General features: G+C 40.2%; 1 protein-coding gene across 2 annotated transcripts in view; it reads right to left on the reverse strand.

Annotated features, from left to right (window-relative positions):
* The window catches only part of rttn (rotatin), a 213,179-nt gene that overhangs the window by 85,964 nt on the left and 113,434 nt on the right, over positions 1-13,781 (reverse strand). For both annotated transcript variants that reach the window (XM_078540041.1, XM_078540040.1), the window contains exons 26-30: positions 12,782-13,021; positions 6,397-6,541; positions 3,379-3,533; positions 1,741-1,960; positions 306-434 (exon numbers count right to left, since the gene is read on the reverse strand). In XM_078540041.1, the coding sequence (XP_078396167.1) occupies positions 306-434; positions 1,741-1,960; positions 3,379-3,533; positions 6,397-6,541; positions 12,782-13,021 (889 nt within the window). The remainder of the gene's footprint in view (positions 1-305; positions 435-1,740; positions 1,961-3,378; positions 3,534-6,396; positions 6,542-12,781; positions 13,022-13,781) is intronic.

Raw genomic sequence — 13,781 nt, forward strand, 5'->3', positions numbered from 1 at the left:
GTGCAAATGATGAGGACATAAGGTCAATAAAGCAAAATATTGAGATGAGTTTGGTGTGTGCACCATTTATTAAAACTGGTCATGCTATGCAATGAAATTATGTAAATTACTTATGTTTAAACGCTTAATCTACGTTCAGCTGAACACTATGATTCATAGCCTAAATACAGTTCATTGAACTGGATGAACTCTTGATTAAATCCGACCACACACTTGCAAGCAAAATATCAGAAAATATATTTGTTTTCTCTAAAAAGGAACCTTGGTGTTCATGAAACATGTAAGGATCCTGTTGATGCTCCTACCTTATCTTTGGCATGTGTTATCATCTCATAGGACAGCTGGAGCAAGCAGATAACTGCACTCTTTGTGACTCCTTTACCCATGAAAGACATTGAATTTCCTCCCCATTCCACATAAAAAGATGAAATGACCTGTTAATGATAAGAGTTAGCAGAGTGAAAAATTACAAATAAGCAAAATGTTTCAGCGGCGCTGTGGTGAAAATATTTACCTCATGTCCCTTCACAGGTTCAGTTATAGGTCTGGCTCAAATCAATACGGGACAGGAAATAAGCTGGCTGATTCTGAAGAAACTTTCTGCACCAGTGCCTATCAGCACACTTAACGTACAAAGTATTTATTTGTTTAATTTCAGCATACTTCTAATTCCCATGTAGCATTTTAATATTATTTTCCATTTTTCTTATTTTTACTATCAAATTTTCAATCCCATTAAATGATTATGGTTATTTCTATCCTTTATTTATATCATTTAGACATCACTGTTACTGCTCTCATCTATTTACTTCCCTTTAATTATGTATTAAGGGTTTTATACAACTCAGTGACTTGCTGGGCCATTTCAAAGGGCAGTTAAAAGTCAACCAGGTAAGGATGGCAGGTTTGCTTCCCTGAAAGACATTAATGAACCAGAAAGGTTTTACAACAGTCCGATAGTTTGGTTAAGGAATGTTTAAGGTGATGGATGGGGTGCCAATCAAGTGGCTGTTTTGTCCCGTCGAGCTTCTTGAGTATTTTGTAGCTACACTCACACAGGATATAGGCATCACTCTAAAGGCCACATTTATTGCATGTCCCTAATTGCCCTGAGATCAGGATGGACTTTCTACTTAAACCACCGCAAGCCTTGTCTTGGCGATGCGAACACAGTGCAGCTCCAATAATTTGGATTCTACTCTGTGGGCTTTAACATCCTATATATTAAAGGAGATAACACTGACATGCTATCAGCATTACTGACTTGCTATATATTCCAGAATTATTTAATTAACTAAATTTAAATTCTTCAGCACCATGATGGGATTTGAACGCCTGTTTCCAGATCATTAGTCCAGGCCTCTGGATTACTAGTCCAGTAACATAACCACAATGCTAGCCTGGCCTATCTTACACCAAATATGCTTCTGCAGAAATGGGAGATTAAGGAAAATGGTGGAAGGTAGGAGGTCAATCAAAATAATACTATCTTTTTGGACAAAATGGCCTTTACCTCACCCTTAAATTTTTAATTCTCTCAAACCTCTTCTCCATATGGGTGAAAAACTAACATGCACAAACCCTAATGAAATGAAAGGTCATTGCTCCAACTCTGTTTCTTTCGCTACAGATGCTTTACCTGCTAAATGTTTCCAGCGTTTTCTGCTTTTATTTCAAATCTTAATTCAATTTAAAATGTAATTAACTTTCATAAATTCTATTTGACATTTGAACACATACCTCCAGCAGCCCATTCAAATATTTCATACAAAGGCAATAGGATTCCATAGTGGCTGAGTGCAAGCTCCAGCCAGGAAGAGCAGTAACGTGGACCATTCCACGCAGTGTCCGCTCTAATGAAGGTAGACCATAGAAATGTGGTGCATCTGTAATTCGCAAACACTGTAGGAGCTTAAGCGACAATCGAGTTCTGAAAGGACCAGCCAACAACAGGCACTTTCTGAAAAGCAGCAACACAATGGAAATTCAGAGCAGAATTTATTTAAGTAGATCAAACTTCTTCAGTTGAGCAAAAACACTTAATTAAAAAGGGCATAATCATTCATTTCAGATACAAATGGCCTTCAAATGAAAGTTTCACAAAAGCAATGTTTCTGCCTGTAAAAAGGATATATAATTAGTGGGTTGAATAGTTAGAAAAACCATCACAATCTCAAAAAATGGCAAATGATAGTTTCAGGCACTTGAAGTAGTAAGAAGTTCATGTTCTGCAGGGAATTTTTGAGGTTGGCTGGCAAGTACATTACCACAACCTGCATTTATATAGCAAAAGGAGAAAACTTTCCTCAGGTGTTTACATATAAACGGAAATTGTTGCTGTGGCTTTACAGAGGCGTAAAGCAAAGAAGGATGCCAATCCAAAGGAGGGGGGGATTTGGAAGGGTGACCAAGAGCTTAGTTGATGGGAAAGTTTTTAAAAAGGAGGTATGGAAAGGAAAGGTGGTTTAGGGAGGGAATTCCAGAGCATGATTCCTCAATGGAGGAAAGCGCAGCAGCCAATTGTAGAAAAAGGGAGGGGGAATGCACAAGAGAATGGGATCAGAGGATGGAAAGCTTGGGTAGGGGATTGGGGTACTCAGGCTATAGTGTAACAGTTGAGATATCCAGGTGGTGAAAGATAGAACTGGAGCCTAGCCTTTATAGACCTGTAAGTTTTTATTCACAGAGACACACAGTACAAGCATGCACCTCCAAAACCAACCAACAGTTTTAATCTGCTACTATATCTAGAAGCACAAGTGAATCCCCAGTTAATGCCCACCACCTGAATACAATTAAACATCCAGTTAATATATAATTAACATAGATGAGGCTAAAGGGATAGGAACAGGTAAAGTCATGCAGGGATTTAAACACAAGAATGAAAATTTAAAATTTTAGTTTTAGGAAACTGGATCTAGAATAGGTCAGTGAGGGCTGGGGAGGCAGGCAACCAGGATTTGGCATGAGTTGGTACATTGGAAACACATGAAAAAAACATTGCCGAGAGTTCCGAATCAATTTAATAATGTTCAAGAAAATTTTGAATAATGCAAACTATTTAGTTAACCAGCATCATAACTCAAACCAAATGCTGAAAGTTTGAATCAGTGAAAGTAGGCAAGCAAATCCAAAATGTCTGTAAGAGCAACTTAACCAGCTCCTCTTTCTTGCTGTTGGAAGCACCTGGCCTACAAAATGTGCTTTCCTGATGACTTTGTTAAAATTATGAACTTGCCAAGTCAGAAATTGCACACGCCAAATAGTGTATTAACACTGTGGCAGAACTGGGCTGCATTCGAGAAGAGGGCCCTGTGCAAAAACTGCAGGTTAAACTGTTAATAAACAAAAGGTATAATCAACTTCAACTGCTAGTACCTGTTTGTAACAGAGGTGAGGGATCGCAATATTATGTTGAAGAATCCAGTCAGCTCCTTTTGCAGCTTCTGCTTTACAAGGGTTTGAACTTCATCCATTTCACCTTGCATAGGTGATTCAGTTTGCACCAACAAATTCATCAGTGGATTGGTTTCCTGCCAGTGAAATGCCATATCAAATATAAAAAGTGAGTCAAATGTTCCATTTCTTGAAACCTCAACTCCACACCCAAAAACACACTTCTGTAACTGATACAGTTCTATGGGTTATTACTGAACACCTGCACTGTCTGTTCACCCCAGCTGTTCTGCGGCAATGTTGAGGGTTTAGTTAATGAACTGCAGTGACAGGGTCACACAAAACTTGAAAGAGCAGGAAGAGGACAAAAGTTTGAGTATTTATAGATGATTTACAAATTTATTATGCAGATAAGCTTGGGAGAATGAAAAGGTTTATTTCAACCCTGGCAAACAGACATGTTTGTATGCAAGAAAGTGGACACGAATATGGGAAAGGTGAGATTCAGAGGATTACTCCAACACTGGGCAAAGAGATATGTTTTGAGAAGATTTTTAAACAGGTGCGCAGTGCAGAGATGCAGAAAATACAGTGATCTCATTTTAATAATTCATCTCCTGATCTTATAAATTTTTCATATTCAGATAGCCAAATGAAGTTTGAGAAGGTGGAGGCATTTACATAAGAACATAAACAGCAGTAGGAGCAGGCCATCAACTCCAGTTTCTGGAAATTCCTGCACAAAAATATCTTAATATTGCTGAAAAAAAACATGTTGTTAAAACTTTTCATGTTGCGCTCATCTGGACAAATACAAGAATGCCAAATAACAAACGATCGCAGAAATTTATATTATAGAAAAAAAGTGTGTTGACTGGTTGGCAAGTTGACTGATCGGCTAAGGCGTGGCCATGGAGAAAGCAACTCCCAAGGCTCTCAAATAATTCAAAAAAAGGTGTAAGGCTTGAACATATTTCCTTTGTTTGCAGAGAATGGGTCCCTGTGTATATGAGTGTATGTTATTTCTAGCAAGGGGAGCCACGTAACCAGCTCCACTGATTATCTTAAATTGGATGTTAATGTAGCCAATGGAAGATCTTGGGAGTAAATGTCCACAGTTCCCTGAAGGTAGCAGGACATGTTGATAAAGGTGATTAAGAAGGCATATGGAATTCTTTCATTTATTAGCTGAGGCATAGAATACAAGGACAGGGAGGTTATGGTGGAGCTATATAGTTAGGCCACAAATTCAGTACTGTGTACAGTTCTGGTCATCTCATTATAGAAAGGATGTAATTGCACTGGAGAGGGTACAGAGGAGGTTTATGAGAATGCTGCTAGGGACTGGAAAATTGCAACAACTAGGAAAGATTGGACAGGCTGGCGTTGTCCTCCTTGGAACAGAGGAGGCCGAGGTGAGATTTGATAGAGATGAACAAAATTGCAAGGGATAGAGTGGATGGGAAGGGCCTATTTACATATGCAGAGAGGTCAGTGAATAGAGGACATAGATTTAAAGTGATTGGTAAAAAGGTTAGAGGGGAGATGAGGAAAATCTTTTTCACCCAGAGGGGTTTGGGGGTCTGGAACTCTATCTGAAAGGGGAGTAGAGGCAGAAACCCTTAAGTCACTTAAAATGTGTCTGGATATGCACCTGAAGTGCTGTAACCTGTTGGGCTACGGACCAAAGGCTGGGTGGCTTGTTTCACAGACACACTTGACTAAACGGTCTCTTTCGTGCTATAAACTTTCTATGATTCTGTGATTAGCGCACTCAGGATTGTTCAGCAAGTGCTGCCCAATCGAGGAATCACATCTAACAGTAGACGTTTGGTTTGGGTTTCACAAGCGCTGTGCTGGTTGAGTATAGTCTGTACTCTGCCTAGATAATCAGTTTGAAATTTAGCATTCTTGCATTTGTCCTGATGAATTAAAGGCAAAAAGCTTCGGCAACGTCTTTCTTTTCAAAAATATTCAAGCTCCGTACTACCAAGAAACATTTTAATTGGTCCAACTGGTCTATATTGGGGTTTATGTTCTGCATAAGCCTCATTTAACAGTATATCCTATTCATTTTCCTCCCATGTACCTATCCAGCTGCTTCTTTTCAGAAACATGTGAGATATTTACCTCAGCTACTCCTTGTGGTAACAAGTTACACATTCCAACTACTCACTGGGTAAAGAAGTTTCACCTGAATTGCTTACTGGATTTATTAGTGACTCTAATTTTGGGCCAGCCCATAAGCGGAAACATCTTCTCTACGTTGATCCTACTTCATAATTTTAAACCACTAATTAGGTCAACTCTCAGTCTTCTTGTTTCTAGAGAAAAAGAGCAACAGTCTGTTCAGCCTTTCCTGATAATTCTAACCACTCAGTTCTGCTATCAAGCTTGTCAATCTTTCTTTTACCTTTTCCAGTGCTCCTATATCATCTTTGTAATATGGAGACCGTGGTATGTTAACAGAATACCTTCTGAAGACTGTTGAATAAGGGTGTGTTTGTTCCTTGCAAAGTTGAGTCTAACTGGCTAAACTAATGCAAAGTTAGCACTTGAATGGATAAGGAGTTGAGGAAACACAATTCAAGTAAATCCCATGTCTATCTGCAACAAAAGAAAAGATCTTTCAAGTCATCTTGGTCCTAATTAAAAGGTAGCAACAGGAGAGCAACCCCAATGACATTACAGAGAAAAAAAAAATACCCAGAACCAAGAAAGATTGGTCAAGTTTCTACAGTGCAAGAGAAATACCTGAAAGATGATGTAATCATTTATGCCTGATTTCACCAAATTCAGCAAAAAGAAAATACGAATAGCAGTTAGCCTATGTAAAAAATGGCTGTCCTGAGTCTATTATCTTAAGGCCAAATGCCAACTTTGGCATTCAACTGACATTAATGGCCATTCTGATGATACCGGATGCCCTTGATTGGATTAGAGCCATTTAGTATAGCATCAATTCATCTACATTGACTAGTAGCATTAATAATGTTTTACCTGTCTAAGTAGGAGCTCCAAAAGCAGATTTAGGTCCCGGATGTCTGTACTATCCCTTTGTGCTATCAATATTTTGCTCAGGAAAGCCACAACATCGGCCAGGAGTTTCTCATCTTCAACACAGGCTGGAAGAACTTGTAAAAATCTAGAACATAATTAATAATGACTGTAAAATGTCAACTAATGCAGGTTATCACAACCTGAGAGTAACATTTTATGCATGTGATTGTTATTTTTGAAACACTAGCTTTATGTAAATTAAGCAGGTAAAAACAAACCAAAAGCTGGATTTGAAATAATGAAAGACAGAATATAATTCCAACGCTTCAGAGTAATGTAATGGTTAATTCATGCACATTCTGTATGCACCCCATTTCTGACAGCTGCATACTTATTTTACCTGTACTCTTTTGCAATACACACATCACACTTAATTATGCAAACAAAAAGCTCTGGAACTAAGGCATGGGTTCCTTCAGGTGTTACGTATATGCCTGGGAGAGGCAACGACCCACCACATTCCTATTCCAATTTGTCAGGGTAGTTTCATGAAGGAGGCAGAAAACATTGATCGAAAGAGAAATGCTGGCATTCACTTCCTACTATGCCATTATTGCAGTTTCATCAGGATTTCAGCTTCGGTTTCATTGCTTTCAGTCTAACTGAAATGAGGAAAATCAAATTGGAATAAACTGCATATATCAGCGTTAATGCCTGTCGTGTTCCTGCCTGAACGTCTGCATCTCTAGCACTTAGTCCATCCCTTATTCTGGCTGCTCATACAAGCTGAACCTGGCAGTGCTCACCCTCAGTGTCCTTTTTGACTGTAAACAGAGCTTCAAAATCCACACCAAGACTATATCATCCCTTTTGAAGCCACAACCACTACTGTGACCTAAATAACAATATCTGACGAAATTCCTGTGCATGCTGAAACCCTCCTTCATAGGGGGATCGAGGAGGACCCACTGTCAAAAAATGGAATAGCCCCAAACATTACATTGCTGTGGTGTTTCCATCCCTCCCTCCCTCCTCAAACCAAAAAAAGAGAGAGGGAGAGGCAGTACCTTCAGGAATGCACCAGGCCTGTGAGGGACACTCTTCTGAAAATGGATTTTTAAAAAAGCAGCTGATTGGTGAGTAAATCCTGGTAAGTTTTTTTTTCAATCTATTAAAGTAATTCATTGCTTAATACTGAGGTAGGAGCTAAAACAAAAGTATAGAGTAGTACTGTACAAGTATAATTAGTCAAGAAACAAGGTTCCTATCCTAACTAACATAAATAAGGCCCCGAGCTAGCGTATTTTTTAAGGGAGTAACGAGCTTAATCGAGAGGGACATCATGGCAGGAGAACTCAGACCCGTGATATGCTCCTCCTACAGGATGTGGGAAATGAGGGACACTTCCAGCGTCCCTGGTGCCCATGTGTGCGAAAGGTGTGTTCAAATGCAGCTTCTAGCTAACCGGATTTCGGAGCTGGAGCTGCGGGAGGACTCATTGTGGAGTATCCGCGATGCTGAGCAAGTCGTGGATAGCACGTTTAGCGAGGTGGTCACACCGCACGTGAAGATTACACAGGCAGAAAGGGAATGGGTGACCATCAGGAACAGTAAAAGACTCAGGAAGGTAGTGCAGGAGTCCCCTGTGGTCATCCCCCTCTCTAACAGATATACCGCTTTGGATACTGTTGTGGGGGGGGGGAAATGGCCTCCCAGGGGAAAGCAGCAACAGCCAAGTTCACGGCACCGTGGGTGGCTCTGCTATTCAGTGGGGTGGGAGGAAAACTAGTGGCAGGGCTATAGTGATAGAGGATTCAATAGTTAGGAGCACAGACAGACGCTTCTGCGGCTGCAAATGTGAATCAAGGATGGTATGTTGCCTCCCTGGTGCCAGGGTCCAGGATGTCACCGAGCTGCTGCAGGACATTCTGGGGAGGGAAGGTAAACAGCCAGTGGTCGTGGTACACATTGGCACCAACAACATAGGAAAACTAAGGGATGAGGACCTGCAAGCTCAGTACAGGAAGTTAGGAGATAAATTAAAATGCAGGGGCCTCAAATGTAGTAATCTCAGGATTACTCCCAGTTCCACGTGCTAGCGAGAGCAGGAATAAGAGGATAGACCAAATGAACACGTGGCTGGAGAGATGGTATAGCCGGGAGGGTTTCAGATTCTTGAGGCACTGGGACCTGTTCTGGGGAAGGTGGGACCTTTACAAACTGGGCGGGCTGCACCCAGGCAGGGCCAGTGTCCTTGCTAGTTCTTTTGCTAGTTCTGTTGGGGAGTATTTAAACTAGTGTGGCAGGGGGATGGAATCCCAGGAGTAGGATTAGATAGGTCAGATTCAGATTAGAAAAATGGAGGTAGAACATTAGCTAAGAACGTTGTGATAGACATGAGTTACAGGAGAAGCAAAGTTTAAAAAGTGTTCAGCAAGGGAAATTGATGGGGTTAAACAGTTTATACTTCAATGCAAGGAGTATTACAAACAAGGTAGATGAGTTAAGGGCACAGGTAGACACATTGCAGCAGGATGTCATTGCTATAACGGAGACCTGGCTAAAGGAGGGACAAAACTGCAGCAGCTTAATATCCCTGGTTATAGAGTCTTCAGACACGATAGAGTAGGAGATAAAAAAGGAGGGGGGTAGCACTAATGGTTAAAGAATCAATTCCAGTTGTGAGAAGGGATGATATACTAAATGGGTCAACAAACGAGGCTTCATGGATTGAGCTTAGAAATAAAAAAGGGGCAGTCACACTACTGGGAGTATACTACAGACCCCCAAATAGTGAAAGGGAGATAGAAGAACAAATATGTAGGCAAATTTCTGCTTGTAAGAACAAGGCGGCAATATTAGTAGGAGACTTCAACTATCCTAATATCAACTGGGATTCAAACAATATAAGGGGCACTGAGGGTGAAAAATTCATGCAGTGTGTCCAGGAAAATTTTTTCAACCAATTAGTGACAAACCCAATGAGAGAAGATGCAATTCTAGACCTAGTCATGGGGAACGAAGGGCAGGTGGGTGAAGTGACAGTTGGCGACCATATCAGGGACAGTGATCACAAGTCAGTCAGATTTAGGATTACCATGGAAAAGGATAGAGATAAAGCAGGAGTAAAAGTCTTGAAGTGGGGGAAGGCAAATTTTGCAGAAATGAGAAGGGACTTGGGCTGAGGTGGACTGGACAGCACTGCTGGAGGATAAAACAGTGGAAAGCCAGTGGGAAGCACTAAAAAGCGAGATCCTAATTGTTCAAAGTAGACATGTCCCCTACAAAAATAAGAGTGGTACTGCCAAATCTAGACCTCCCTGGTTGTCTAGAGGAATACAGGGGAAGATCAAATAGAAAAAGAAAGCGTACAATAGGCACAAAGAACTAAGCACTGCAGATAGCTTAGACAAATATAGGAAGTGCAGGGACGAAGTAAAAAAGGAAATAAGGAAATCAAAGAGAGGGCATGAAAAAAGATTAGCAAGCAAAGTTAAAGATAACCCAAAGATGTTTTACCAATACATTAATGCTAAAATGTTAGTTAAGGAGAAAATGGGACCTATCAGAGATGAAGATGGAAACTTGTGTGTAGATGCAGAGGTTGTGGGAAGGGTTTTAAATGAATATTTTGTCTCCGTGTTTACAAAGGAAAGGGAGGATGTAGATATAGTAGTCCAGGAGGAACACTGCGAGATATTGGACGGGATAGTCATAAAGAGAAAGGAAGTACTTGAAGGGTTGAAATCCTTGAAAGTTGATAAGTCACCAGGGCCAGATGGATTGTTTCCGAGGCTGCTGAAGGAAGTCAGGGAGGAGATAGCAGATGCTCTGAGAATGATTTTCCAATCTTCATTAGATACAGGGGAGGTACTGGAGGACTGGAGAAATGCAAACGTAGTTCCATTGTTTAAAAAGGGATCAAAGGAAATGCCAAACAATTATAGGCCAATTAGTCTTACATCGGTGGTGAGCAAATTAGTCGAATCAATCCTGAGAGATAGGATTAACTGTCATGTGGAAAGGCATGGACTAGTCAGGGATGGTCAGCATGGATTTTTTAAAGGAAGGTCTTGACTCACAAATTTGATTGAATTCTTTGAGGAAGTGGTGACAAGAAGGGTTGATGAAGGTAGTGAAGTGGATGTTGTGTACATGGATTTTAGCAAGGCATTTGACAATGTCCCACATGGCAGATTGGTCAGGAAAGTAAAAGCCCATGGGATTCAGGATAATGTGGCAAACTGGATAAAGGCTTGGCTTTGTAAAAGGAAACAAAGGGTAATGGTCGATGGATGCCCTTGCGAATGGAAAGTTGTCTCAAGTGGTGTTCCACAGGGCTCGGTGTTGGGACCCTTGCTATTTGTGTTATATATTAATGATTTGGACGTGAACGTGGAGGGCACGATTGGGAAATTTGCAGATGACACAAAGATTGGCCAAATAGTGGATAGTGTAAAGGATAGCCATAATCTCCAAAACGATATAGATGGGTTGGTGGAGTGGGTGGTAAAGTGGCAGATGGATTTTAACATAGGGAAGTGAGGTCATACATTTAGGGAGGTCATACAGTTACAGGGATTATACAATAAATGGGAATATACTAAGAGGGGTAGATGAAGTGAGAGATCTTGGCGTACAAGCACACAGGTCCCTGAAGGCAGCAGTTCAAGTAGACAAGGTTGTAAAGAAGGCATATGGAATGCTCTCCTTCACTGGCAGAGGTATAGAATATAAAAGTAAGAATATAATGTTGGAGTTGTATAAAACACTGGTGAGGCCACAACTGGAGTATTGTGTGCAGTTCTGGTCACCACATTACAGGAAGGACGTAATATCTCTGGAGAGAGTGCAGAGGAGGTTTACAAGAATGTTGCCAGGGTTAGAAAAGTGTAGCTATGAGGAGAGATTGGATAGGTTGGGGTTATTTTCCTTAGAACAAAGAAGGCTGAGAGGTGACTTGATTGAGGTGTACAAAATTATGAGGTGAATAGATAGAGTGGACAGGATAAGATTGTTTCCCTTGGTGGAGAATTCTAGAACCAGGGGATATAGATTCAAGATAAGTGCAGAAGGTGTAGGGGGGACATGAGGAAGAACTTTTTTTACACAGAGGGTAGTGGGTGTCTGGAATTCGCTGCCCAAGTTGGTGGTAGAGGCAGAAAGTCTAAGCTCTTTTAAAAAGTACCTAGGTCTGTACCTTAAGTGCTGTAAGCTGCAGGGCTATGGGCCGGGTGCAGGAAGGTGGGATTAGAAAGGGCACTTGGGTGTCCTCGGGCTGGCATGGACAAGATGGACCGAATGGCCTTCTTCTGTGCTGTAACTTTTCTATGGTTCTAAAGCTCAATATTTCTAGATGCTTGAGCACCAACCTACTTAAATGCCAAGTCATCCAGAACTCTACTTGTTGCATTCTAACCCACCCTAATTGCTGTATTCTGTCCTTGCTAACCTTCACTGGTTCCCCATGTCCCATTACACTTTAAATTCCTGATTTCCTTCAAAACTTTCCATGGTCTCACTCCTTTCTATGATCCCAGCCCCAGATCTCAGCACTCAACATTGTTCTTCTATCTTTGGTTGACTATAATTTCCCTTCTCTTTGTTCCACCTGTACTGGTAGGTCCTATGGTCACCAGACTTATCATTTTGCCAACTCTTTCTTTACCTTCAAAAGCAATGTCGAAATACTTTACTTCAGCAGCATTTTTGATAACACGCCACATTTCTCCTACTTACTGCAAGCATCGTCCTACAACATTTGTTATGTAAAAGGAGTTACATAGTGCAAGCTAAAGTTCTTCAAGTACCTTATTAGAACTACATTAAAAGTTACAAGACTCAATAGTTGATGGTACCTATTTTGCAACAAAAAAATAGAATGAGGCTTAAGGAAACAAAACTAAAATTGGTTGGTATGCATTCTGTTCACTAATGCCAGTGTTTTAGAAAATTTGAAATAAACAAAGCCAAAAATAAAAGTGTGCTTCAGTGATTCCTAAAGGTTCAAATTTATCATTAAAAACAAATTGTAAGGTTTTCCCAGGCACATTGTCTAGCACTGGTCCAATGACAGAAAATCATTTAGGCGCAGCCCCTTATAATAGCAGTTAAATGCACTTTGCAGAAAACTCAAGCAGTAACTTTGACTATATTTATAAAGATATCTTGAAAATGAACCACTTGGAGAGATTAAAAATGGTAGATAAGAATCTTGTTAAAAGACTGGAATAAACAATGAAGGTATGTACATATAACTGTTAAACGTCTTAGATATAGTAAACATAATTTGAAAATAACTAGCTACTAAGTAGCGAACAGATTGAGGCTCTTTTGTTGGGTAGCTACCAACTTTTGTGTTGCAGTTTTCAGTAATTGCACATACCTGCCCAGTGCTGTTTGCCATTCAAGGTGTTGTAATATAGATATACTGCTATCGGTTCCTTGTTTCAAAGCTAGTTTGTCATTCAACAAATACAATCTCATTCTGGGAAGAGTAGAACTGACAACACCGTGAGAGACTGCCTGGGTGATGGAAGTTAGACATTCCAGCAGACCACTAGTAACATGGGTTGCTTTAAGCACAACAACGTCAACAGGTGACAACTTCAGGTTCTCTAAAAATCTATAAAAGAAAAAAATAGAGACCAACAAATCAATGTGTCAAGAAGTCAGTATGTATTCAATCATAATTTCTAGCTTCAATATTTAATGTACAGTGAGATCATGCACAGAACAGTTGAACTCTATTTGGAAAGCAAATAATCAAATAATTTTAGGTGGAAACAATTAAACCATAATAGCAGTTTAAGGCTATTGGATGGCACAGCGTGATTTATTTAGGGCATTTTGGATCGGAATTATTATTTTGAAACTCTAATCCTTGCTGGGCTGCTGGTTTGACAACATTTATGCAGATTATTGTAGATTATTCAGGTTTACTGGTTTGAGAAGTAGCATGTGTTTTTGTACAAGGCATTGTAATGACTACTCAGGAACGGTCAAAAAGTAATGATTTGAACTTGGTGGGTAAATACACTAAACCATGCAGACCATCAATGTCTGGGTTTCAAGTTACTGGTCTCTATGGAGTCAGTCAGTCAATCCTGGTTCAATGCTGTATTTATCAACAGCCAAAAACAGTCAAGGGTTCCCAACCTTATAGCTATTCAGAAACACCTGTTGGAAGACAATACTTGTAGAAAAGAAAACAAATACATTTGGGCTCATTAGTTGGGCAGATTATCAGTGAGCTGTCCATGTTTGCATACAAAGCATAGTCACATAGATAAAAGTTAAGTAACAAATAGACCCCAGAACGAGTCACTGCTTTCAAAGAAGCCAACAGCAAAGAATTGGAGTGGATTAAATTAACAGCTTTTGAA

The sequence above is a fragment of the Cetorhinus maximus genome, chromosome 4 (assembly GCF_964194155.1).
Source record: "Cetorhinus maximus chromosome 4, sCetMax3.hap1.1, whole genome shotgun sequence".
In the NCBI taxonomy this organism is placed as follows: domain Eukaryota; kingdom Metazoa; phylum Chordata; class Chondrichthyes; order Lamniformes; family Cetorhinidae; genus Cetorhinus; species Cetorhinus maximus.